This window comes from Microcebus murinus, chromosome 2 (genome assembly GCF_040939455.1).
Source record: "Microcebus murinus isolate Inina chromosome 2, M.murinus_Inina_mat1.0, whole genome shotgun sequence".
In the NCBI taxonomy this organism is placed as follows: domain Eukaryota; kingdom Metazoa; phylum Chordata; class Mammalia; order Primates; family Cheirogaleidae; genus Microcebus; species Microcebus murinus.
The window spans coordinates 34,551,697-34,578,587 of record NC_134105.1 but is presented as its reverse complement, the minus strand read 5'-3'; the positions used below and the strand labels follow the sequence as shown (position 1 = coordinate 34,578,587).

Here is a 26,891-nt window from a genome sequence, read left to right as displayed (position 1 = left end):
AACACTTCCCCTGTCCTAAAGACCCAGCCCACCCTGCCTTTACGATCCAGACACACACACTCCACACACACAGAACTCACACTTCTGGGGTGTGCACACACACAAAACAGCGACACCTATGTACATACGGGAGATACATGGACACAGAACAAGCCCAGAGGACACCATGTGTGTGCGCATGCACCCTCACCCCCTGCCCAGAAGCAAGCATCACACACACACACACACACACACACACACACGCGCGCGCGAATTCAGAACAAGGTGTGCACATACATCATATTCACAGGTTTGGACTCTGTCTCCCCACGGGGCCAGGGTGATGGTACCTACCACTGATCACTTGTCCAAAGAGCTCCTCTGGAGTGTCTCCAAAGAAAGGGACGCAACCCACCAGAAACTCATAGAGGATTATGCCCATGGCCCACCAGTCCACTGGCTTCCCATAGCCCTGGCGCAGGATCACCTCGGGTGCGATGTACTCTGGGGTCCCGCACACCTGGGCACAGAAAAACCAGGCTGGCTCAGCATCCTGAGGCAGCTTCCTGGCATGATGGCTGTAGGGGTGGGGACAGTCCCACTCTGGAGCAGAAAAGTCTCTGAATGAAAACTCAGCTCACCTTAGTTAATGAACAAAATGAGTAGGAGCCCCAGGGAACCAGAATTGGAATTGCTGGTGGGGTTTTTCCTAATTATCCAAAACATCTCATTCTAGCCTGGAACCACCACTCCCTGAACCCTCAACACTCTCTGGCATCTGGTCCCAAAACTGGCCTCGGCACTCCAGCCTCCCAAAGAGCAGGAGCTGCCGGTCACGTGACCACAACAGGGACTTGTGAACAGTCACAATCTGATATGTCAAATTAGGGAACAACCAGGCTACTCTTAGGAAACTGGGCCACAGCTCAGTGGAAATTTGGAGCTGTGTTCCAAGGACAACAGGCCCCAGGAGAGCTGTGTCCTCCACTAGGCTGGGAGGTTTAGGACTGATCTCATATGAAACTCTGTGAGTGTTGACAGTTATATGACCTATTTTCTTCAAACCCTGAGGAGGAAGATGACTTTGAATTTTATATCCTTATGATTCTCATGGCCCATCCTGTTTCCAATCTCAATGCCTCCCTGGAACCAAAAAGAGAAAAGACAGGAGCTCCCAGTCTTAACATCTAGCTACTGGGTAAGCACGTGGCCTTATTCTAAGGCCTGGAATTTAACCCCCAAGGCCTCAACTATCTTCCCTTACCTGCTTATCCAGGAACTCCCGGGCATCCTTTTCAATGTGACCCTCATACAAATTTGTTGTCAGACTCATGAGGCCAATTTTAGAAAGTCCGAAGTCAGTGAGCTTGATGTGCCCCATGGATGTTATTAGGAGGCTGGCCAGAGAAACAAAATTATGGAGTTATTTTCTGGTATCCCAAGAATGCTGGTATTAGTATTTGCCAAATTTTCCCGCTCAGGCTTCTAGGGAGGTACTGGGGGACATAAGCAGGGTGTCTTCAGCAGGGAGCCAGGCAGCTATGGAAATGGAAATAACTCTGGCTGCATGACAGCTACATTCTGCATAAGCAACTAACCTGCCTTCTGCCCATCCCCACGACTCCACTGCTATTTATTGTCCTAGTTAGGGTGGAGAACCTGTGGCCTTGGGGCCACATATGGCCTTCTGGATCCTTGACTGCATCCAAATTTTAAGAGAGCAAATTATTTTATTAAAAGGGGTACAGAAGGAAAGATGAAGGTTTCTTGCCTCCTTTAGTGCTTAAAAAAGAACAATTCTGGAATCAGAAGGCTGCAGGTTCCCCACCCCTCACTTGAGTGGCTCACAATGCTCCTGTTCCAGGAAGGGGAAAAGAGGACACATATTTTTGTCCCATGTCCATGGCTGGTCTTAGGAGGAGGCTTGGTTGGGAGAAACTAGAAATAAGATCTCTTCACACGCTCTAGCTGAGTCATTTCATTTTGTGCCAAGGGCTTCACCCTGTATCCCAGTGCTTCCCTTTCAGTATCGCTGGCCCTGACATCTTTCATAAGCTCCGCACCTACCCATGAGCACCACAAACTCAACCTGCCCAAAACACATTCATGCCTCCCAACTGGATCCTCTTCTCAGTGAAAAATAAAAATGTCTATTACCTGCTGAGATCTGTGATAAGTGCTTTAAAAATGCTCTGGCCCTTGAAAGGTTTTCTAGAGAAGCTAATACAAGAGGTAGATATTAGAATCCCAATTTTAGGAGTCACATGAAGCTCAGGTAAATTTAATTAACTCACCAAGTTAAACAGCAGAAGAGTGGCCACTTGAACTCAGGTCTAATGTCAAAGCCACTTCCTACCACAGAGGCTCGTCACCCTGCACCAGTCCCCAGCTGGAAATCTGGAAGATGTTCTGTTTCCTCACTTTCCTTTCCACCCCCATTCAACCTTATCTTCCTTCCTTTCTACTCCCCAACACTGTCCCCTCTTCTTCACCCTGACTCTCTCTGGTGGTTCACTGCAGTGGTCACTCTGTCTCTTTCCACTGGCAGGAGATCTTTCTAAATCAAACCAAAATGTGATGTGGCACAAATGTATAATTATGTATACTTCCAGAAACAGAACATCTAAATCAAGAGCAAGTTGATAGCAAAAGCAAAGAATAAGTTATAATTTTGTTGTTGCTTTCTCTGTGCAGTCCTTGAGACTGAATCTGTTGTTGAATTACATCTTTATTTTTTTAGAAAAAAAAAAAAGGAAAAACCTCTTATCTAATAGGCCATGTGCTGATCACAGATAATCCTCTTTGTGCTACCTGCTAGACAGTGGATCTCAACCCTATCAGCCCCAATATCTCTTTGAAAATAAATATTTTCCAATATCCCTTTAGTTGCCCTAGAATAAATTAATACAGAATATAATCTATCTATACTCAATTAAATATAAATATATATATATGTATAGGTATGCATTGTGTATATATGTTTGGTTTACACTTTCATAATGGTTAATGATGTTGAACTTGTTTTCATGTGCTTATTGGCCATTTGTACATCTTTGGAGAAGTGTCTGTTCAGATCCTTTGCTCATTTTTTAATTGGGGTATTTGTCTTTTTAAATTGTAAGAGTTCTTTATGTATTCTAGATACAAGTCCTTTATTAGATATATGATCTACAAAAAAAAAAAAAACACCAAAATGTGAGCATGTCATTCCATCATACCTTTGGGTAACAGACCCTTCAAAGACTTTCTAGGATCCTTTAAAATAAAACCCAAACTTAACAAAAAGGCCTTTGAAGAGTCCCAGCCTATCTCTCTAGCCGTTTCTCTTACTACCCTCTGACGTACATCTAAGCTGTGGCCATATTGTACCATTTGAGGTCCTGAGCGGGCAATGCTCTCTGACACCCATGTGCCTTTGAACATTCCGCTCCTCAGCTTTAGAAAGCTTCTCCCTCCTGACCAATGCCCTCCCAGAAATAGCCTAAACACATATATTTTGGTCTCCCATTGCAGACTCAAATTCTACATGCCAAGGACTATATTTAAACCTAGAATATAGAGCCTGGCACAGAGTAGCTGTCGGTAAATGCTGGGACATTTGTTTAGCCACCTACTAGAAGTGCTGATTCTTTTGTTCTTGCTTAGCTTCTTCAGTGGAGCTCCTCAGTGACTCTTTCATGTCACTGAAGCCTATGCTATGCTCCTACCAGACTTTGTGGCAAAGGTCTTTGTATCTGGGGTAGTCAGGGACTAACGTACTAGGCCTAAATGGACGCACACATGAGCACTGTTTCCCAGCAGCCATTCTGGGATAGATTTGAAGGTACTCTGTTTGCCTCTATTTATCTAGAGGCCTAAGAGGGAGACCTTGGACAAGGGACCCAGACCGTGTGCATACTTGTCAGGCTTGAGGTCACGGTGCACGATGCCATAGTTGTGTAAGTACTCCAGGGCCAGCACAGTTTCCGCAAAGTACAGACGCACCATGTCCACAGGCAGGGCCCCAATGTTCTTCAGCAGAGTGGCGCAGTCTCCCCCTGCAATAAGCCCAGGCCACCATGAGGGGAGGATCCAGTTCCCTGCTCTAGTTACCAGCCTCGCAGTCTCTGAGGTCCCAGAGGAGTTTCATGGAATACCTTGGAGCTGGAGACTGTGATTCTAGCCTCTGTGGCTGGCACAGGTGGGAGACGGGGTGTAAAGAGGAGCAGAAAGTTAGGAGAATATGCCAATGGCTGTTAAGGCCATTGCTGAGGCCAGAGAGGGTCGGAACCCAGGTCTCTCTGCCTATAAGTTGACTTGCAGGGACAGGACTCAGTTATTTTAGGATGGAAATATGTACACTATAAACAAATTTGGCTGAGACGTTAGCGTTTATTTCCTTCTTATTGGCTTTCCTTTCATTTCTGAGTAAAGTGACACAATATACTTCCAGCATGTACCTATTGAGTTAAAAGGGCTATCTGGTTCAGCTTCAACTTCAAGACTTAGGCAAAATATTTTTGGAAGCTGTCCAGTGGAAAAAGGGAGAGGGAGGGCTCCTCTTCAGAGATATGCCCCATGTTGCTCTTCTACTCCATTCCCAGAGCACTTTGCATGGTTTTAAGGGGTGTCCCCTTTACAAGCCATCAGCCAGGGTAATGGCTTTTCTTTCTTCTGAGGGCCCAGATACAATCCTCCTACCACCCAATTCTGGACTTTCGCAGTGCTGCTATCTCCTTTGTTCCTGTCTGATGTCAGCAGCAGAGGGTGTATGGGCTTTGGGATACAAGATTCCACAGCTGCTGGCCTGCACACTCTGCCCGAGTGCCTCTCATCACAGCTAACCTGGGCAGGCTCACAGGAGAGGCAGGCTGCTCTGAGCCCACTGTGGCCGAAGGCTCACTGTGCCTCTGAGATCCTGAGGCAGAAACCAGTGCCAAAGCGGGCTACAGAAGCTGGGCCCTGAAACTTCACCCCATACAAACCTGCTGGTCCCTGTTTAGGGCTAAGTCTCAGATTGTGCCGTGGTCTCTATGCTAGGCCACCTTTCCCCAGTACCTTCGACATACTCCATCACCATGCACAGGTGGCGCTTGGTCTCAAAGGAGCAGAACATGCTGACCACAAAGGGGTTCTCAGCAAAAGTCAGAATGTCGCGCTCCACGAAGGCTTGTTGGATCTGGTTCCGCAGGATCAGGTTCTGCTTGTTGATCTTCTTCATGGCGAAGCGCTGCCGGGTGGACTTGTGCCTCACCAGGAATACAGCCCTGGGAAACACAGCCCAGCCCATCCCCCATGGCCCCTTAGCACCGAGCTGTGCTCTCCACCACCCAAAATGCCTTTTCTCACACCCTGATTAGTGCATGGAACAAGGGACCCGGGGTATGCACATTAATGACAGGGATCTGGGACCTCTGGCCCACATAACTCTTAAATTTCCTGATAGACAAAAGTCCTGAAGACACAGCTCAATGCTTCCCCAGAGCTCAGGGAAAAGAGGAGTGCTGGGGAGAGGAGGGGTGCTGGGAGAAGAGGGGTGCTGGGGGAGGAGGGATGCTGGGAGAAGAGGGGTGCTGGGGGAGGAGGGATGCTGAGGGGGGAGGGTTGCTGGGGCAGGGAGGGGTGCCAGGAGGAGGAGGGGTGTCGGGGGGAGGAGAGGTGGGAATCTTGCCCGGAAAAGGAACAGTGCTCAGGTGTCTGAGGAAACTGGACTCTTGCCTCCCCAAGAGGCTTCAGGGAGAGGCAGTCTACCCTGAGGCACGCACTGCCCAGAAGGCTGGTATCACACACTCTCACATGGAAGAGACCTAAGGCTGAATCAAATTCAGTCCCAGCCACACTCTGACCCCTGCCTTTACCCATAGGCGCCATTGCTGATGAGCTTAATGGTTTCGAAGTCCTCTTCAGAGGGTGTCTTTTTAGATGGAAGAGCTGCCCCACGACCCTGGAAGACAAGGGGAAAGGCAGGAGGCAGGCATGCTTCTCAGAGCCCACACGCTTGGGGAAGCTCAGGCCTCAGCATCGTCTCGGCTCAGCCCTGCTGTAACCTCCTGCCTCTCCTTCAGACATCCTCATAAAGAGAATTCATAGCCCTTTGCTTGGGGTCATGGCAGAAGCTCAGGGTCTTCACCTCAACTGAATCATCTGTCTCCGGAGTGTCAGGACTGTCATAGCTGCTCAACTGGGCCATTTCTAGAAATGAAACGAGGACACAAGAGAAAAGAGTGTGAGGCAATTTCAGGCAACTCAGTAGTCCCCTCAGATCACGTAACAGGTGCACATCAGGTAGGCATTAATGCTTTCTGCATCAGCCTGGATGCAAATCCAGTTCCATGGCACCATACTCAATATAGTAATAGCTTTTGGATGAGAAAACGAGCCATATATCATTGCTACTCCCATTTCTAGAAGTCCAGTGCCATTCACAAGGTCTGGCAAGTTCTATAAACCTGGGACCTGTCCTGGAAAACAAGACCTAAGCTGGGCTACTAGTGCCCACCCTGCAGCCAAGCAGAGAAGGCAGGAGCAGGACGCCCACAGACCAGGGACTTGGAAGCCCATGGTTCACACAGGAGCTCAGAAGAACAGAGATATCCTCAGAAGACCCGAGTTGGACCACCCAAACACAGGAGGATTTGTAAGGTGGTCAGCAGAAGAGGTAAGTACGCAGAGGTGACCATTTTTGCAAATGTGATTGTGGTCCTTTGTTGTTAACCTCTTTTGATCCGAGGCTCTAAATGCAATCCAGTTGGGCCCAAGGCAATCCAGGCTGGGATACATCAGACAGATGTGACCAATTCCAAGGAAAGGCTGGTCTGTCACAGGGTGTCTCCTATAGTCCTGAGGCCCCCTAGCTATGTCATATCCATGTCCAAGCTAAGCTTCTTTGCAAGGTGCTATTAAAGCTTGCCGTAGCCACCAGGAAGGATGCTCACCCTCTAGGGGGTCCCGTGTGAGGCCCAGCTGGCTAACGATGTAGCGGGGAATGTCACATTTAATCCCTTGTCCCTCTTTGGCGTGACCTTCAGCTGCTTCTAATAGGTGGTAAAACTCTTCAGGGTCAAACTCCTGTATCAGGGGAGAGAGGGAGTCCGTGGTGAGAGTCAAGTGAAGGCTGCTGGCCTCTTTGGTTTTATAGCACATAGCAGAGTGAGATGAACAAGAAGACCTTCTCTGTGATGGGACAGTCCCACCCCCAAATACCCAGCAACAGTATGAAAGCTGTCTTACAGGTCACCTCCAGATTGGACATCCTAAACATATGCTGTCTTCCCAGCAATAAGGACCAGAGCTTTCAGTTTCAAGAGAGCTCAGCCTGTTCACCTGGTTCCAAGCCTTCCACCAGCCTGATGGCATTGTCAGGAGTGTTCAGATGCCCAGTCCAGAGCAGTCCTGGCACACCCTCAGTTATGGTTCTCAAGAGCTTCGGCTCACGGCCCTACAGTGTGTGCATACCTTCAATATTTACTGAGCACCTCCTGTGTGCTAGGGGCTGGAGATCCAATGCTGAACAGAGCACTGTCCTTGCGCCTGCACATAATAATGAGGGTCTCATTTATTGAGTGCCTACTAAGTGCCACAATCTGGGTGAAATCCTTTCAGCAACTCCTTGACCTGGGTGAGGAATCGAGGCCCACAGGACATGCAATGACTTGTCCATGGTCACAGAGGTAGGAAGGAACAGAAAACCAGCATTCAAACCCAGGCCTGACTCCAAGCCCCTGCTTAGTCATGGACTTTATGTTCTTGAGGGAGAGGCTCTCTGCTCAGTCACAATCCTAACCCCCTGCTCTTGCTTTTATCCCCTCTGGTCTCACTGTTTTGGAGAAGTATATACTAGGACCTATCTGGATATAATCTATGCCAGACCTGTAAGTCATCTTAACTTCTTAATCTTCTCTAGTCCTGATCTAGTCAGAATGTGTATCCCATAAATACCTCTCAAATGCATCTTTTCCTCTCTGCTCTCCTACCATTGTCCTAGTTAGTTCTGGCCACCGCATCTCACATGAGTTGCTGTGAATGCCTGTGCACTGGTTTCCCTGGCTATTCCAATTACTATCCATGTTGCAGCCAAAATAATCTTTCTCAGGACTAAACCTGATGAAATATTTGATCAGAAATAAATAGGAACTAACTACTGATATATGCAACAATATGTATGAAATCTCCAAAAGCATAATGCTGAGTGAAAGAAGTCAGAACATACTATATGGCTTCATTTATATGAAGCTGTATAATGTGCAAACTTATCCACAGTGAAAGAAAGCAGGTAAGTGGCTGCCTGGGTGCAGGAGGGGAAAGGACTGACCACAACGGGGCACAAGGGAACCTTCTGAACTGACAGAGAAAGTCTCTATCTTGACTGTGGCAGTGATTGTACAAGTGTGTAATTAATTGTTCTGTTTTTGTTTTTGCTTAATTTCAGCATCTTACGGGGGAAGGGTATAATTGTTAAAACTCAAAATATTGAATACTCAAAGGGATATATTTTATTGTATATAAATTATAATAATAAAATTGGTTTTAAAAAAAGTAAATCTGATCATGTCACATTCTTATCTAAACTTTCTGGTATTCCAAGTGGCCACAGGGATAATGAAAAACTCCTGAGGGAGAACCAACCCCCTCCCTGATGATCCCAGCGTGGCCTGCCTGCCAGTTTATGCCCCTACTTGCTCAAACACACCCTCCCTCCACACCACTGAATGCTCTTTCCCATGCCCTCACCTGGCAAAGTCACACTCACCTTTCAGGTACTGAGTAAGCCTCATGCCTCCTGAGGGGCCATGAATGTCCACTCCAAGCAGGACTAAAGCACTTCCTTCAATATCTTCCTGCTGCAGCTTGAACTGACCTCAGTTGTAACATTTCTTGCAATATTATAATTATTATTTCCATGTCCTCCTGCCTCATCCTCCCTAACTCCACTATAGAGGAAGCACTGTGAGATCAGGACTCTTCTTTATACACGGGTGTACCTCCAGCATGAGGTAGGTACTCAGTAAAGTGTAGCTGAATGATTAAATGAAGGACTCAACTTGTCCAAACTCAACTGGCCTATGCTCCTGAAGCTCCCTGTCCCCAAGACCCTCACTAATCTGGAGCCTGCACAGCATGGGGGTGGGCCAGACTAACACCCCCCCCCCCCGCCACACCCCTCAGGACCACCTGCTTGTCCTCATAGGACCCTGTTTTGTCCCCCAATGCTTACAAATCATGTTTAAATAAGGACCTCAGCAACAGAGATGGCAGTGGGTATCACCAATTTTGCTGTCAGCAGGAAAATTCCTTTATAGTCCCTCTGCAAATCTCCCCACCTAACCTTCCCAGAGTCCACTCACCAAGCATTCCAGGAGCCGAGCTGGGCGGGCAATGACAATCATCAGCTTTTTCACCAGCTGCATCACAAAAGCCACCTCATTGCTCTCTGAGCGCTCATGAGCCTATAGAGAAGACAAAGGTCACTTCAGCAATCTATTGGCCAGTGTAGTTGGGCTAAGCAGGACCCGACCGGGCAGAGCTGATGACAGAGAGAAACGATTTGGGAGTACAGAGAGCTCTACAGAGCCAAGAGCTCAGAGAAGGCTAGTCTGCTGTCAGAAGGGCAAGTTGCTCCTCAGGAACCACTGGAGCTTTAGAACACTGCAGGACACCAAGGAATGTCACACAGACACACAGCTTTACCTGCTTCTCTAGCCAACAAGCTTTTCTTACCCTCTAGACACCAGCTCAAGGGGACTCTCACTGGGGCCTTCAATCATATTCATTGTCCACCCCAGACAGACTGTAAGGAATAGAGAGACCTCAAAGCTGGGGGGTGACATGACCAGACAGGTGTGTCAGAAAGGTCAGTCTGGCTGTGGTGTAAAGGCTGCACTATAGAGAGCAAGGCTAAACACAGGACAACCCATTAACAGGTGACTGCAATAATTCAAAGGAAAAAGGCCTAAGTCAAGGCAGTAGGAACAGAGACAAGTGGACAGACTTGGGCTACTGCAGAGGCAGACAGTAGGGTAGACCTGAGGGGTGAAAGAAGCAGGGGTAGAAGGTAACTGCTGCAGCTTTAATTTTAGGGAAATTTCAGTGAACAGATAACACAGGAACAATAAGAAGATATCCCACTTAGGTGAGGATAGGTAAAGAAGATGTATTTGTGATAGAGAAATAGCAGCTAGGCAGAAAACATAAGTTCAGTTCTGGACTTGTAGAGTCTGAGGTGTCCCCACTAGATCCTTTCCTGGGTATCTGCTTGGCCAAGGGAGACTTTCTCTTTTTTCTGGGAACCGCTCTGTTCCTAGGAGCCACATTTGTATGGTGTGGCTGCACCTTCCCTCCTTCCTCCAACGGCTGACCAATGTGGATTACTTACCTAGTCAAATTGTCTTTCTATCTACTTTTAAATTCTATCTAGGAATTTAAAAGTAGATAGAAAGACAATTGCTCACATCACTGTGGCAGAACTATATAAGAACTGTGAAAAAGGATGGCCATGTCCACCATGGAGAAAAGCAGCACAGAAGAAAAAAGAAAAATAGAGATGAGAAAGGGAGAATGAGGAGAATGAGTGCTTCCTGAGCTTCCTTTCTTAAGGCCTTGTTGTACTCCTAACTTCAATTCTCTAAGATCCACTTTTTCTTACCCTTATGATTAGTTTCCCATTAGTGCTTAAACTATTCCAAGTGAGATTTCTATTACTTGTAACCAATATGGGGAAGTCAAAGTACAGGAGTCCAGTAAGCAGCTGGGAGTGCTGATCCGGAGCTCAGGAGAACTATTAGGGTGGCAGTCACATGTAGGAGCCCTCAGAGACAGAGGAAAACTGAAGATGCGGGAACAGAGGAAGCCCATCAGGAAAATGTGGAGAAAGGGGAAAGAGGAGAGCAGACATTCAGGATGGTGCCTGTGAAACACCAGCATTTAAGGGGTGGGCAGAGGAGGAAACTAAGAAGAGAAAGACCGGTGAGAACAGGAACAGATAACCAGGGGAAATGGTTCAATAGGAGGTATTCGCTGTGTGCCACAGAGAGGTGAAGAAAGACGAGGATTGAAAGAGGCCACAGGATTTGTCAACTGGCCAACTAGTTCCTTGGTGACTTGTGTCTAAACAGTTTTAGTGCAATGTGGAAAGGCAGAGTAGAAGATAGAATACTGAGTAGTGAATGGGTTACAAGGAAAGAAAAATAGCAAAATATTAAATTTTAAAGTAGATATTCAAGTATTAAATTAAATTTAAAAATAGCAAAATAATCCCCTGACCCGAACACACATATATACACACACAAGAAGGACAAGATGTAATTATTTCCTTTTCTTCTTCTTTTTTAAGATTGAAAACCTGAGAGCTCCCTTTTCTATGTTCTCTTGTTTGTGTGTACCACATGGCACTATCGTGTCGTTTTATAGAGTTGTCTGCTGGGCCTAGCGCGTAGAGAAGCTGTGTCTCTTTCTCTCGTTCCTCACACGCTGGGCCTAGCATGGTGCTTCCCATACAGCAGACGTCAGTCAGTATTTGCCGACTCAATGCTAGAAAGTGTATGACCTCTGGGAGGTTGTTTATATTATTTCCTAGCTACAGTGAACCCTACCTACTTGTCAAGACAACCTTCCCTGAACTTTCCACCCAGAGTCAGCACATCCTCCTCAGTGCTCAGAACCTACCTCTCTTTAGAGCTCATCAACTACATTGTACTATAGCAAATAAAGCAAGAGAATTCCTATAAAGCACCCGGTGTAGTGTCTGGCACACTGTACACATCAATAAACGATATCTGTCATTTCTGTTGCAAGTACGTGTTGATGGGTCTATAACCCCCAAATGACAAATTCCCTAAGATAAAGCCTACATTGAATTTTTTTTTTTTTGAGACAGAGTCTCACTTTGTTGCTCAGACTAGAGTGAGTGCCATAGCGTCAGCCTAGCTCACAGCAACCTCAAACTCCTGGGCTCAAGTGATCCTTCTGCCTCAGCCTCCTGAGTAGCTGGGACTACAGGCATGTGCCACCATGCTCGGCTAGTTTTTTTTTTTTTTTTCCTATATATATTAGTTGGCCAATTCATTTCTTTGTATTTATAGTAGAGACGGGGTCTTGCTCTTGCTCAGGCTAGTTTCGAACTCCTGACCTCGAGCAATACGCCCGCCTCGGCCTCCCAGAGTGCTAGGATTACAGGCGTGAGCCACCACGCCCGGCCTGAATTCTTGTCTGTATTCCAAGGGCCTAGCAAATTAAGGAATAGATAAACTGGGTCCAAATTTAATGCTCTTCCTACAGTACCAAACGACCTACCCCCAGGTGCAGTCAGTCTGAGAAAATGCCTCAAGGTTTTGGGCAAGGCTCTGACTTTAGCATTTTAGAAGATCAATTTTAGATGTACAAGGCAGCTTTCAAGTTACTCTACATTAATGCATTACCTGATGCAGCAATCCCTGATTCCTAAATGTCTCTGGAGCACCCGTATCTATTGTTGGAAAACTGTTAGAATGTTATTCCTGGCCGGGCACAGTGGCTCAAGCCAGTAATCTCAGCACTTTGGGAGGTAAAGGCAGGAGGATCACATAACACCAGGGGTTGGAGACTAGCTTGGGCAACATAGTGAGATCCCTGTCTCTAAAAATAAAAATTGGTCAGGCATGGTGGCACATGCCTGTAGCCCTAGCTACATGGGAGGATAAGGAGGGAGGATCACTTGAGCCCAGGAATTTAAGGCTGCAGTGAGTGAAGTACCACTGCTCTCCAGCCTTGGCGGACAGAGCAAGACCCTGTCTCTAAAAAATAAAAACAATAATTAAAAAAGACAGTTATTCTTAAAGAGAAATAAACAGCTGCCAGTGATTTTCATAGGCCTTTGGCTTTCTAAAGTCATATTTTTACAAGGTTTGAATTTAAGTATTTCTTTTGAAATTAGAAAAAGGCATTTTTGTATAAGGAAGTACTTTTTCACCTATTAAATCAAAACTTTCTCACTGTAATCCCCACCCACTGGGCTAGTTATATCTTTTAGGGGCACGGAGAACAATCTGCTATCTTTTACATGTAAGAATCCTTCCAAATTTTTTTTTCTTTTTTGAGACAGGGTCTCACTTTGTTGTCTAGACAGGAGTATAGTGGCGCAATCACAGCTCACTGCGATCTCCAACTCCCAGACTCAAGTGATCTTCCTGGCTCAGCCTCTGGAGTAGTTAGGACTACAGGCATGTACCAAGAGAAAGGCTAATTTTTCCTTTTTCTTTTAAAAATTTTTTTTGTAGAGAAGAAGTCTCTTTGTTGCTCAGGCTGACCTTGAACTCCTGGTCTCAAGTAATCCTCCTGCTTTGGTCTCCCAAAGTACTGGGAGTGGCGTGATCCACTGTGCCCAGTCAATCCTTCCAGTATTTGACAGCAATAATCGTGACCATCTTTAGTCACCCTGTCTCTAGATTCACTTGTTCTCTAACAAAATTTTTTTAAAATTCCCTGCTCCTTATACTTTCTAGACGAACACACTGAAGTTATGTTTGATCATTAGACCTGGGCTCTCAGCTCAGCTGGTATTACTCTAGAGATAGGTCCTGGGTCTGGAGCTAGTAACAGTTTCTGGACTGGGAAATTCTCTAGTGACATGAAGAACTCTGGAAAGCAGGCACGTCTCCTCTCCCCAAAGTGTACTATGGTACAGTATGGGGCAGCTGTGATCTGAGTGGCAAGGTACCTGGGAACGTTATTTGAGAGGCCAACAGCAAAGACAACACTGTAGCATAAGGAGGCTAAGAATTCAATGTGTGCTTTGGTCTTGGCTATCTCTGGTTAACTTTACCTTCAGCCTCTTAGAGACTTTTCAAACTGGGAAGGATCAGGTCTCTAAACATGTAAGTCACAACTTGAGAACTTCTCACCATGCAAACGGAATGTTATCAAATGGATAAATCTACAGTGCAAGTCTTGGTCTTGCTTTCCCTTGGCTGAGGAGAAACAGTCTGAAGGCCCTGCTTAAACCAATATTTCTAGTAGAAGAGAGTCTACCACAGCCATTGGGATCACTTTTTGGCTTTGCATAACAAATCTTCTAGTCAAATACTCATGAACACTATGAATGTTGGAGCTTTAGGCAGAGTAATATAGCTTTGGATTTAGAAAAGAAAGAACTCACAGAACGGAGTTCTTTTGACACCAAGTAGGCTTCTCTTAGTAATGCAGGGGACTGAGGAGGAACTGAGTCCACTGGCACCACACTTGGGGGTGGGTGGCAAGCAGGCTGGGAAGACTGAGACCACCACTAATGTTCGGGTCTTAGCCTGGGACTAATAACCCAATACCACGTGCAGGTTTCACCAGAGCCCCAGCACAAGGACACTCACATCTTGCAGAAGTTTCTCCAAATTCTCTTGAAGTTCGTAGAAATAGTGTGATGTAATGAGGCCACTCCGAGATTTATCCAGGCAGTCTCGGGCCATTTCAATCACTTGATGATGAATAAAGCTCAGTGTTCCGTCTGCCAAGGGCAACACGCTGTCTGGAGTGTTGGAGGAAATGAACTCTGCTAGTCGCTCTTCCATTTGTGCAGTGGCCTGGGAATAAAAGCAAGAAAAGAAACATTTCCCTTCTAGTCCCAGCTCAGTTAGAGCTAAGCCTGAAGGACCTAGTAATAGCATAATAATGAGCTCCCTCTGATCCTGGTTTCCTGACAATGCATCTGGAAAACCTGGTAACTGGAGACATGGAAAGATCACCTTCAAGAAAAGATGCCTTAATAGTATATTCAAGGCCCTCTAACACCTGGCTGTGCCCATCTCCCACCACTCCCTGCAGAACAAGCTTTTTTGCTCTAAGGACACAGAAGTGTTTGCTGTTTCCCTCCTTTGCTATGTTGTTTCATGCCTCTGTCTTTGTTCATGCTGTTCCCTGTATATGGTTCCTTCACCCTGCGAAGTCTGCCTGGTATACTCCTCATTCTTCTAATCTCAGTTCAAGGATCATAACTATTCTGAGGAGCCTTTCATCCCCCCTGGCAAACTAGGGTTTCCATTCCTCTGTGCTTTCACTGGACCTCCCAACTGTACGAACTTAGTGTATGCACACTGCTGATGTCTAAACTTTTCTCTGGACTAGAAAGTTCTTCAAGTCATAGAGAGTTTTATTTATCTCAGGATCCTCTTACTTAACCTTAGGACCCAAGGGAGCCAAATGGATGCTCAGACAATGTTTTACTGAAGGTTTGAACCTGCCTGGTCACAGATTCCAAGTTGAGATGGGGGCTCGCAGATAGGAATGTGAACAGGGTCTGCATCCCCAGCAGAGCAGAACTGAAGCCCCTAATTGCACACTCATGTCAAAATGACAAACACACATAAGTGCCTAGCTGCCCATCTAGGACTCCATCTTCTTTCCTTTGCCACCAGGTAGTGATTTCTGATTTCTAGTGTGTGTTTAGGCAAATGTATACATACCTACATACGCATGTGGTGTGTGTGGAGAGTAAGAGAGGAGAGAGAGAAACAGTGGGAGTAGGGGAGAGAGAAGGCAGGTAAAGAATCTCAACACATTTTCTCTAACTATAGTTCATCTTATAGGAAGGACTTAGAGACGTGCATATGAATACAAACATGGAGTACTAGAATGACAGCATGTAATAAACAAGGAGGAAGAAACAAGTAAGATATATTTCTCAACTCTATATACTCCCAAACTTCATTATAAATGACCAAGTACAACAAAATGTATTCCAAGCTGTCTGTTCTGCCCTCTTCCTCACTCTTATGCTCTAGTGCCCACTGCAAGGCCAGAAAGCACGGATCACAGGGCACAGGTCCAGTGGAGAATAGCTAACACTCATTGAGAGCTTATGTCCTGGGCACTGTTAGAAGAGCTTAATGTTCATTGATCCTTACAAACTCCTGAATTGTAGACGAGGCAAATGAAGCTCAGAGAAGTTAAATATTCTGTCCAGGGCCATATAGCCAGTAAACGGTAGAATGAGATCTGAATTCAGTCTGGCTCCAGAATCTGAGCTCTCCCTCATGACTATGCTTCGCTGTGTGTGTCAAAAGGGAAAAGCACCAGGGCTTTATGCCATCTCCCTAAGCCACCATGTGTGTTCAGGAGACTGCATCCAAGTCTAGAGAAAGAAACTCCCAGGGGAGCAAGGAACCACATGCTGCACACTCCAGAGTGAGATGGACAGACCCGGGGGGTCTGGACAGAGGATGAAGAGAGAGGCGTTAGCGGCTCCATGCTCTCTGCTGTCGTGGATGTCAGCCTGCTGTTCCCTCTCAGACAGAGCTAGCCATGCTCTGCAGGAACAGGGTTTCTCTTCAGAAGGCCAGGCAGAGTGCATAGGCATGTGGTGTTAAAAAAAAAAACAAAAACGGGAAACAAGGTCTTAGTTCCACATACAAGGAGGCTCACAGCCAAAGCAGAGTTGTGCGTACTGTTTCTCAGAACAGCAATCTACCTTCCTCCCTCAGCATTTTCCTGCTTGAAAATGCAAACCCAAGTGTTAGCAAGCAACTCTGAGCTCTGTCTCCCCCACCCACTGCTCCCTCCAGCCTTCTGCTTGCCAGCGCAGCACACCTCCGTCTGTGCGCTCTCTGCGCCTGGTAATGGGTGCTGCTTAAGAAACCTGTGCTACCAGAGGGCAAATCTTGCAAAGGGTGAACCCTGATGCGTGGTTCCTCATGTGCACAATGAGGAATATCAAGTCTCCAGTTCTTTCTTTCTCCTTCTCAAGCAGTCTGGAAACCCTTGTCCTCCTCTTGGGTGACTTTCTGTTCTTCTTGATTACCCCTGGAAGCAGCGTCTTATTCCCTCACTCCAGAGTCTCCCCATGGGCTGGCTCCCCATAGCCACCCTCAGGGACATTGTCAGTCTCCTTCTGAATGGATCCTTACCTTGGGAAATCTTTCTTTGTACACATGATTCATCATTATTATTTCACTGTCAAAGGAAACTGGGGATCGTCCAGGACTAAATAAGAAAGAAACAATTGTTACTTTAGGGTTGTGGAACTATCAAGGAGGACAGCCACCTCCAGAGCCCCTGCCCCTCCCAATGTCTTCAGTACCCTGTACACTCCCCACTTAATGAGTGCTGGGTTTCAGAGCCTTTCTCATTCCTGCAGTTCCCAGTGTACCTTGCTCAGTTGAAAATCGTACCATCTGGAGCTGGTATCTTTCTGCAAGAGGCTTGGCTTTCACAAACACCTCTGCCAGGGCCTGGGCAAGCCTAGAAGGGAGGCTCCTAAGCCCACTGTTGGCTTTCCTAAGATGACCTCCCCCAGGACTCTGTGCCCTTTTAGTTTTGACCAGTGGGGTTGTGTACACTGCAGCTCTAGGAATCTCTAGGAATGCTCTAGGAATCAAAGAAAACTACCACCAAAGTAAGACTGTGTACACCTGTATTTTTTTCTCCAAACTAGCTGCAGCCAACTGGACTAACCTGGGCTCTGACCTAGGGGATGAATGAGGCCAATCCAGGCTGCTGTGAGTTACAAGTCTGGGTCATCTATTGCAGGGAACCAACATGTTTTTAGCCTTAATTTATCATCTTCCTTAATAAGCTAATACTTCCCATCTAGCCCATGTACAGTTACATCTCCTTAAAGGATTTCAAAGTTTGAGCCACACAACTGAATGGCTATTTGGGTCCTGCTCAGTTTAGTGTCCCTGACATGTGATCCCAGCTGAGCCAGGTTCAGAATTGTTCCTCTCTTTCTTCCCTGGAATGGGCCATGTTTTGTCTGTTGCATTGATGCACATTACCAAGGATTTAATAGTAATATAGCAGGGATTTCCCGGAGAATCACTTTGATCCTCTCAATCTCAATTGGCCTTAGCTGGGCACAGTGGCTCACACTTGTAGTCTCAGCTACTTGGGAGGATGAGGTGGAAGGATCCCTTGAGTCCAGGAGTTCGAGGCTGCAGTGAGCTATGATCAGGCCACTGCACTCCAGCCTGGGTGACAGAGTGAGACTCCTCCATAAATAAATATCAATCAATCTCAACTGGCCTAAAAGGTACCCTTTATTTGGTGTGGGTTGCTGAGACCACCGAGACTCAGGTGTTTCTCTGTGAGACAAAGAAAGATGCTGGGGACCCTAGTCACTGCTTTGTATTCTTGATCCTCTGCACTAAAGTCCTAGTCATCATTTTCATCAATCTCTGAACCTGAACCAGTCTTTGTGGTCTGGCCCAGCAAACTCCCTGTCACTCATCCTGCCAACATTACCTGAAGGGATTCTTCCTGGAAGGCATCGCTCCTCTGGGATCCACCCCCCCCACCGCCCCTGCCCAGTCATTAAAGTCATGCTCATTTTAATCTCCATTGTCTTCTTTAACCTGGAATTCTGGCATAGATTTACAGCTCATGCCAAAGGGAATGGACAATTAATCTAAGGAATTCACAAATAAATCAACTGTTAAGATTTGCTTAGTTTAACAAAGATGGGCCCAAGTGTTTCAGGAATAGAGACAGATTCAGATGGGCATTTAATTCTGCTTTTAAAATGGGCCATCAAGTCAGCTACCTGTGTCTTCAGCTGGCCTAGCTCATATACCCCGGGCCTATGGGTTCTGTAGCCAGACAACCATCAGAATTGATGACATCGTTACACTCTTTTTACTGAATGGAGTCTAAAGTATACTCCTACTGCTAACTACCTTTAAAGGGAAAAACAAAGGAACCACTAGACAGCATTGTCAAATATCTCTTGGGGTGATGTGCTGAGCTGTACCTGAAGCCAAAAAGGGACTGAGCTTCGCTGGGCTTGATTCACTCAAGCTGGCCAGTGTGCTATGTCAGGGGTCATCAAGCTACAACCTACAGACCAAATCTGGCCCACTACTTTTTTTGTCAATGAAGTTTACATATTATCTAAGGATGATTTGACAATACAGCAGCAGAGCTAAGCAGTTGTGACAGAGATAAATGGCCTACAAAGCCTAAGATATTTACTGTCTAGACCCATTACTGAATAAGTGCGCCAACCCCTGTGCTGTGCAAACAAGCTGAGATCCAGGTACAGTACAGTGGGCAGAGAACACTCCTCACCTGAGGCTGCGGGAGCGGGGCCGCATGGCTGGGGACTGCCGTCCCTCCTCGTCTGGCACGCTCTCTGTGCTGAAATGCTTTGTCAAGAAGTGCAGCTCATCGGCTGTAGGCTGGAAAGGCAACTGATGCAGCTTTTCCTGGGAGGAGCATGACGACTGGAGGGGAAACATTAAGAGACAGCATTAAAGACATGTCCAAGGGCAGTCCACGAACGGAGGACTTAAAGTAGTCTGGACTTCTGGTCAATGTAAACCCAAAGCAGGTCTTCTTTCCTCTGCTCCCTTTAGCCTTGACTGTGCACAATCCTGTTCACCTCTCGTCCTTCAGAGCCTTCAGCCCTGCGGAAGCCAAGACACTAGAGTCTTTAGGAGTTGTGCAGGGAGTTGGCCCCAGACCTTCCTGGGATGTGCAAACTTAGTAACTACCTAGGAGCCTGTTTAGGTGGTAAAAAGTGGATTCTTCTGCATGGATCCTTGGCCTTCAATGAAACTTCTAGCTAGCTGGAATAGTAAGTCATTAATAAATCATGCTTCCTGGCTCAGGACATGTTCTAAGGGGAAAACTTAAGGGGTTGCAAATGACATCCCCTTAAGTTTTCCCTTCCACAACCTTGAGGGAGCCGCCCCAGGGATGGCTCAGCAATGTTCCTTCTGAGAACTGGCTTTGTTTCGGCTTCATCCATACTCTAGGGACATCAGCAGGCAGGAAAATCCAGCAGGGAAGAAAATTACTTTCAGATCTCGACCCAAAAAATGGACTTGACCTGAAAACCATCATGAATTCTAACTAAACACAGCTTGCTGACGGAGGGTTCCTGACGAGGCCGATCACAACAGGCCATCTGAGGGGTGCCACTGCTAGTGCTGTCACAGGACACCCACAGACCCAGCCACAGCTGACACGAACCAGTCAGCCCCAGGATCGGGGAACTCCCCTTTACCTGAAAGGAGTGGCAAGGACAGCAGGCAAGTCAAACACCGTCAGCCCAAGTTCAATTACCAACCGATCAAGGATCTCGGCTTAACTATCTAAATCCATTTAGAGTCAAAGCTGCAGCCACAGTGAGAGAACTCTGCTGCAACAGGGTCAGTACCAAGTGAGAAATCAGCACTTTTTTTTTTTTTTTTGGCTAACAGTGCATGTTTTCTCTCATGAAATGCTATAATATGCGAAGTTGTAAACAGCTAGTGGGAGGTCTCCACAAGGCTGTCTTGGCCACATTTTTATAAATGATTTGGATCAAAGCTGCAGAAAGTATCCTCGCTCAACTGCAGCTAACATGAAGCTGGTGGAGCCACGTAACTCATGGTGGGAAATTTGGTACTTTAGAGTATCCCAGTAAGCTGGAGCGATGGGACGATTCTTTTAAGATGTATGAACAGGAATATTTCTAAATCTATAAGACTTTTTACCTTGGGTAGAAAAAAATCATTTGTTTGAGTAAAGGATTATAGATAGGGAAAGGGGTAGAAGATCTTAAGCTTAACAATATCAAAGCCCAGTGAGACCTTTGGATTAGTTTAAGAGTAATATGTAGGTCAAAGAAGGAAATGATACTCCTTCTCCCTGCTGGAGATTCATGAATAAAGATGGGAAGTGGGAAGACCTGAAGAATGCTGAAAGAAAGGGGGGTGGCTTATCAGCTACTGGCCTGTTTCTGTATGGCCTACAAAGTCTAAAACACGTCCTACATATTTGGCCCTTTACAGAAAAAGTTTGCCAACCCTGTCATCCTGGCTTTTAAAAAAGTTACTCAATGAGGATGACCCATTGTAGGGTCAATTGTGCATAATACCAATTAGCACATCTGTTGTGACTTAGGCTAAAACCTTCTCTAAAATAAATATAAGTAAACATTTTAGAGACAGGTTTGGTCTTTCGCTAATACACACCAGGCTTAGATATCAAATAACAATCACCCTTCCATTCTTTATTGAAAGGAAAAGATGAAAAAAAGAGGGAGAGTGTCTACCAAATCTTTGGGACACGGGAAGGGTGAACTGTTCTTGGTGCAGTTCTAGAAATAAGATTTGAGGAGTAGGGCAACCATGTTTAGAATCCCCCATGCCCGGCCTCACTGGCAAAGCCAAAGTCCATCTCACTAGGAGAGGGTGCTGGTTAATCCTTTCCAAAGGTACTGATGGGTCTGGCTATGGCTGTGAAGAAGGGTCACCAGCCCTATGGCCACACAGCTGCATCCCCAAGCAAGCCCCCTGAGTTTGGCTTTGGAGGAAAAGTTGAGAAGCATTTTGGAACACTGGATGGAGAGCAACAACCTGCAGGGAAGTACTTCCTTAGGGCAAAGGAGGCGTGGCCACAGATTTTGCTACTTACTGAGACAGTAGAGCTTGGAGTGTTGGTTCCATAGCCTGAAGAAGGTAAAGAGGCCAAAGACCAGCGCCGTCCATCAGTCCTACATAAGGAAAGAATATCAGGCAGTTTCTACAGGACCCACCCTGATCCCAGGACCTTCCTGTCTGTCCATCAGCATTTCTGGGGCAGCTGATTCACAGGTGGGCTCTTCCCTGTCTCAAGACAGCACTGCTTGGTCCAGTATATGTTTTCACATCCTTTCCTACATGGGGCCTATTGTATGTTCACCACAATGACAGACATCTCTGCCTGTAAGGAGTCCATGACTTTCAATAAGAACAGCTTTACTTTGATACCAGTATTTCATGATAAAAAACAAAGAGAAAAAAAAAGAAAAAAAAAAAAAGAAAAAGAAATTTTAAAAAAAAGAGAGAAAATAAGAACAGCTGTTATGTAATACTATGGTTTTGTAATAAATGTTTTTATATTCTTAACTTATTCACTTTCAGAGGAGCACTAACAGGGGAATACAGCTAAAGGCATCATCATATGGACAGAACTGCCGCTAAAATGGAGCCACTTCCTTTTTTGAAGGCTCCATGTGAAGGGCTCTTTGGTCTTTCCCAGGCCACTGGGTTGACCACCAGGAAGAAGGAGACCATCATCTGGGTCTAACTGAACATCGTTCGATGGCAAACAATTATGGGCTGCCTAGGATCCATCACGACCCCCAAACCCAGACTTTGAGAATGTGTGCCAAAGAGTGACAGTAACTTTACAAAAGAGGAGGGAAGTGACAGACCCTTGGTTGTTTATGTGGCTTTGAGGGAGACTTCTGCTGCTCTCAAAAGGATGTGCCCCAAAGCTCTCATCACAAAGAACCACAGCTATTTGCTTTGCTCTACAGGAGAAAGATCAAGCAGGTAACCAGTTTGTATCATGGACATGTGATTCTTTGCTTGGACTGTGGGATGTGATATAAAGTATTATTTCTTGTGGAGTCTGGGGGTATAGTCTGTTTTCATTGAAGCTGGATAAAAACTTTTTTGCAGCTACTCACAGAACTTAGAACAACAGCCATGGAAGATCTTTGCAGGTTCGTATTACAATTTTTAGAGTAAACACAAAGACCCAGAGGTTTGGGTGATTTGTTCAAGGCCTCACATTTGTGGCAGATACGGGGAGACAAAGACGCAAAAAAGAATAAATCTTGCTGGGGCTTTTCCTTGTGAAGCGTTCCTCCTCTCCACCACCAGTATCTAGTGGCTTCCCTACTCTGCTCTTTACGGGGACAGCCAGGGTTCCTTGCCACATGCACATGACTCAAACTTCATGCCACCCAGGCAGCAGCACATATACATTATAACTCTGCTGGAACCTAGTCTCTGAGCCAAAGAAATGTTCAGAAAGGTGCTCAAACATGACATTCTCTCTGACCTCTTTGGTGGGTCCTGGGAGCTCTGGACAATAAAGTCAGTCAATCCCAGGAAAAGAGATGAGACAGGTATTAATCAGAGATGGATTTCTGAAACCCTTGTCAAATATACTTTTTCACATGTGATTTTCCCACCTTTAGATAGAAATGGAAACCTGCTGCATGGCAGCTATTTCTCTATGTAATGAAGAGCAGGGGCCACCAGAGTCAGAAAGCAATGCCACCATAGGATGCCTCTACTCCTTCAGTCTGGTCATCTCACTGGGTGACTGAGGAAAGTTGTGGGAATGAGGGTGACTTGTCCCTAGGCTCAAAAGCTTAGAACTATTCAGCAATTCCTGCTCCAAGCATATGAGCTCTGAGCCTTGGTTCCAGCAGGTAGAGGGGGATCTCTTAGGGCCTCTTTGCCAGATAAGAAAGGCCCAATGTTCATACCCACATTCAGAGAAGAAGCATCATAACCAGTTCTCACAAAGCACAAAACCACAAACCACACAGCCTGGCCATGCACAGCAGTTTCCCGGCCCCTCTCCCCATCACACCCACTATTACCTGTCTGTTCTGTGTCCATGGCTGTGGTGAAAAAACATACATCATAGTGAGAACCAAAAGGAACCAGAGAGGGTGATCCTTTTGACTCCTGGCATTTGGTCTAGCTTGGCACAGGCAAACCTTCTGTTTAGGAATGTGTGGCAGTTTGAAGTGAAACTGTAGGACTGATGGGTCTATCCTTAGCATTTTATTCAATTTGTCTTTTGTGTGATATTCCAAACTACTATGATCCTGTAAGGCTCCAGCCTAACCTCAGTAACCTAGGAACAAACAATACTTGATACTCTGTTTGGCAGCGCTGAAACATGCCTCTGCACCCCCACCAATAACTTGCAGTTTTTCCTTCTATGTTCTAGAATAAGGCAGCCCAGAGATCCATGTTCCATGCACAGGACTCAAATGTCAGGCTGCCCAGCACTGACCTGTTTGGGTCTCAGTGGTAATATCAGGCTCCAAAGCCCCCTAAGTTGGTCCTACTCCCGAAGCCCAGGGAATGAAGCAGACATAGGGCATCGAGGGAACATGCCGTTGCCTCTACCTGGAATGGTCTACATACACCTGGGTCCTCATGCCCAGCGTGGCAGTTACTCATCTTTCAGAGAGGTTCTACATGACCACCAGGGAGACTCTCCTGCCCTATTCCCTTCCTGTTCTTTCGTGCACATCACGTTCTTTCCTGTCGTGGTGTTATTTTAGTTTATAACCATATATTTGATGTTTGCATGCTCATTTATTGTCTGTCTTCCCCAGCAAGTATTTGATTAATAAGCACTGATTGAGTGCTTATTATGTACCAGGAGACACAGCTTTCAACAAATTAAGGTATCCCTTTTAAAAGTGATTTGATTCTGGTTGAGGCGAGACAGAAAATACACAAATAAGAAAATATCAGGTATTGAAAAATGCTAGTTTGAAAATAAAACTAGATGATTTGGCTGGGTCGGTGGCTCACGCCTGTAATCTCAGCACTTTGCGAGGCTGAGGTGTGAGGATTACTTGAGGCCTAGAGTTTGAGTCCAGCCTGGACAATTTAGTGAAACTAGTCTGTACAAAAAAATCAGAACAATTTGCCAGGCGTGGTGGCGCGTGTCTGTAGTTCCAGCTACTTGGGAGGCTGAGGCAGGAGGATCATTTGAGCCCAGGAGTTTGAGGCTGGAGTGAGCTATAATGACACCACTGTACTCTAGCCTGGGCAACAGAATGAGATCCTGTCTCAAAAAACCAAACCAAAACCCTTTAGATTGAGTGTAAAGTAAGGAAGACCTCTCTGAGGAGGTGATATTTGAGATGATACATGAATAACAAGAATGAGTTAACTAAGTGAAGATCTGAGGGGCAGCATTCGTCACAAAGAGAACAAGTACACAGACGCTACTAGAATATAAGTTCCAAGAAGTAGGGACTATCACTATGTCTATTTTGTTACCACTACATAACTAAGCACCCAACATAGTGCCTAGCTCATAGTTGGGGCTCAGTACATAAATTTATTGGATGAATGAGAAATGACTCAGTGTCACCTATGGAGATCTGGCCACAAGTCCTGCTGTCCCAGCCCATACCTACTCTGAGGCTACAGTTCATACACAGTCCAGGCAGGAAGTCTTCAGCTGGGCTAGAAAAACAAATGCATCAATCCAGCATATTCTTTTATTGTAAGTGATCCCACCTGGATGAGTCCATGGAACAAACCTGGGTGAAATTTGTTTTAAATAAGGCAACTGGGTCAGGATGGGCACCCAAGTCAGTCACCAAACATCTCCTAACCTGTTCATGTTCTTATCAGACACAAAGACTCGTGGAGAGGAAGAAGATGGATTTCTTCTAGGTTGTCATTTGATTAGTGAGTTAACACTGTTTCCAGGAGTCTGTTCTTTTTCTGTTAGGTCTTTTTTAAAAAAATAGTCTAAGTATTAAAACTGCTCTGGCTCCAAGGTGTACTATATTCTCTATCCATTAAAGGTTCCAGATCTAAAACCATAATTTTTTTGGAGATCTTCATACCAGAGACTAACCAAGAAAAAATTAAAAAAAAAAAATTACTTTGCCAACAAAGTATCTTAAAAATAGTTCTGAAAAAAAATAATTTGTGTGTGGAGCTTAGGTCTGTGATCAGACAGACTCATCAGCTCAGGTTTCTCCAGGTGATACTCTGGCAACGCACAGGGCTGGCAAGGCTGGCACTGTGAGCCAGAGACAGGTTTACATAGCTCTCAGAGGAGAGACGTGGTAGGAGGAATATACGCCAGGCTCTGCATGCACCAAACCATTCTAAATTCATGGAGGGATAAGTGAAGTCCCTGTAGTTTCTTTATCCCCCTACACGAACCCTAGCTCAAAGCCAAGGAGAAAGGCACATAAAGCCCTTCCTGCCCCTTGGAACTAGCTAAGTTTGTAACTTTGGGTTTTCCTGGGAGAAGAGCCCATTCTCTCATCAATCACCCTGGGACAGCTCTCAATACAGAGTATAATGCTTTGCAACAGACCCTCAGGACATCAGGGACTTGTGATTAGGATTATAAAAATAAATCCACCTCTAATACCCACTCCCCCATTCAAACACAAATACACAGAGCACCTAGAAAGCAAAACTTAAACAAGATGATTATAACCTGGGTGAAGGAAGCAAAGAGGGAGTTTTGATGGCTGGTAGCCCAAGGTAATGCATTTGAAAGAGTAGAGACTTAATGGAGGAATCTGACATTTGACTAACATTCATGCAAGTGCCACATGTGTTGGTCACAGATGAGGTTTTTCTATCCACTTACCTACGGGCAGGAACAAAGGAAAAGTGAGCAGGTGCATTTGGAGAGAAATTCCGGGGACTGTCCAAAGGACTGTTACCTGTGGATGGGGAAAGGAAAAGAAACGCTCTGTGAGGTTTGCTTCCTAGGAGGGCTGACATGGCCTTCAGGCAGGAAATCTTCTCCCAGCATGGGCAATTAGCCTGTATGGTTATTTTATCAGGCCTACCATCAGTTTAATGATTCTCTTTACCAAGTTTCACAGCCCAGAGGTTTTTTCCCTTGTTCCCAAGGTGTCTATAACAATCCACATCTCTCACATATCCATTCCAGATCTACCAGTAACTTGCCTATTTCTGCTCTCCTAAGAACACCTCAGACTCCAATCTGTCAAGTTAACCCAACTTTCTGAAAGCTTAAAGAGCTCATTCAGTACAGATGGTATAGCCAAATACTCAAGCATTTCTCAAAGGGCAACAGGACTACTAGTCCAAAAGTTTCTTGCACATTTATCTCTGTACACTGCACTCAAGGGCTAAATCAGGACCATGAGTGCTTGAAGACAAAATAGAGGTTCTGAGGTAGGGACTCAGGATAGCAACGTTTCTTAAAATAGTCCATGATTAAGCCCCCAAGTCTGCAGAGCATGCCCAACTTCCTCATGGTATCGGAATTACCACCATCTCTTTATTAGTTGTCATGTTAACTTGTTAACTTAAAGCTCAGGTCTGAACAAAACTGTACTTACCTTTGTTCTGATCACAACAGTTCTTGAACCTAACTAAGCCTACCACACTTCTCTGATCTATCTTCCAGCTCGAGGCTTTTACTTAGGAGCTCCTAGTTTTGGCAGAAGTTGTTAACAT

General features: G+C 45.7%; 1 protein-coding gene across 10 annotated transcripts in view; it reads right to left on the bottom strand.

The window, feature by feature from the left end:
- Nucleotides 1-26,891, bottom strand: part of MAST2 (microtubule associated serine/threonine kinase 2) — a 200,525-nt gene that overhangs the window by 6,132 nt on the left and 167,502 nt on the right. For 8 of the 10 annotated variants that reach the window (XM_012776047.3, XM_075997883.1, XM_075997864.1 and 5 more), the window contains 14 exons: nt 26,050-26,125; nt 23,282-23,302; nt 21,316-21,394; nt 18,982-19,136; nt 16,824-16,899; nt 14,295-14,504; nt 9,303-9,404; nt 6,894-7,026; nt 6,089-6,150; nt 5,817-5,902; nt 5,017-5,225; nt 3,878-4,016; nt 1,244-1,376; nt 334-499 (listed from right to left, as the gene is read on the bottom strand). In XM_012776047.3, the coding sequence (XP_012631501.2) occupies nt 334-499; nt 1,244-1,376; nt 3,878-4,016; nt 5,017-5,225; nt 5,817-5,902; nt 6,089-6,150; nt 6,894-7,026; nt 9,303-9,404; nt 14,295-14,504; nt 16,824-16,899; nt 18,982-19,136; nt 21,316-21,394; nt 23,282-23,302; nt 26,050-26,125 (1,647 nt within the window). The remainder of the gene's footprint in view (nt 1-333; nt 500-1,243; nt 1,377-3,877; nt 4,017-5,016; nt 5,226-5,816; nt 5,903-6,088; nt 6,151-6,893; nt 7,027-9,302; nt 9,405-14,294; nt 14,505-16,823; nt 16,900-18,981; nt 19,137-21,315; nt 21,395-23,281; nt 23,303-26,049; nt 26,126-26,891) is intronic. The other 2 variants (XM_012776048.3, XM_012776050.3) reach the window with 1 other exon arrangement.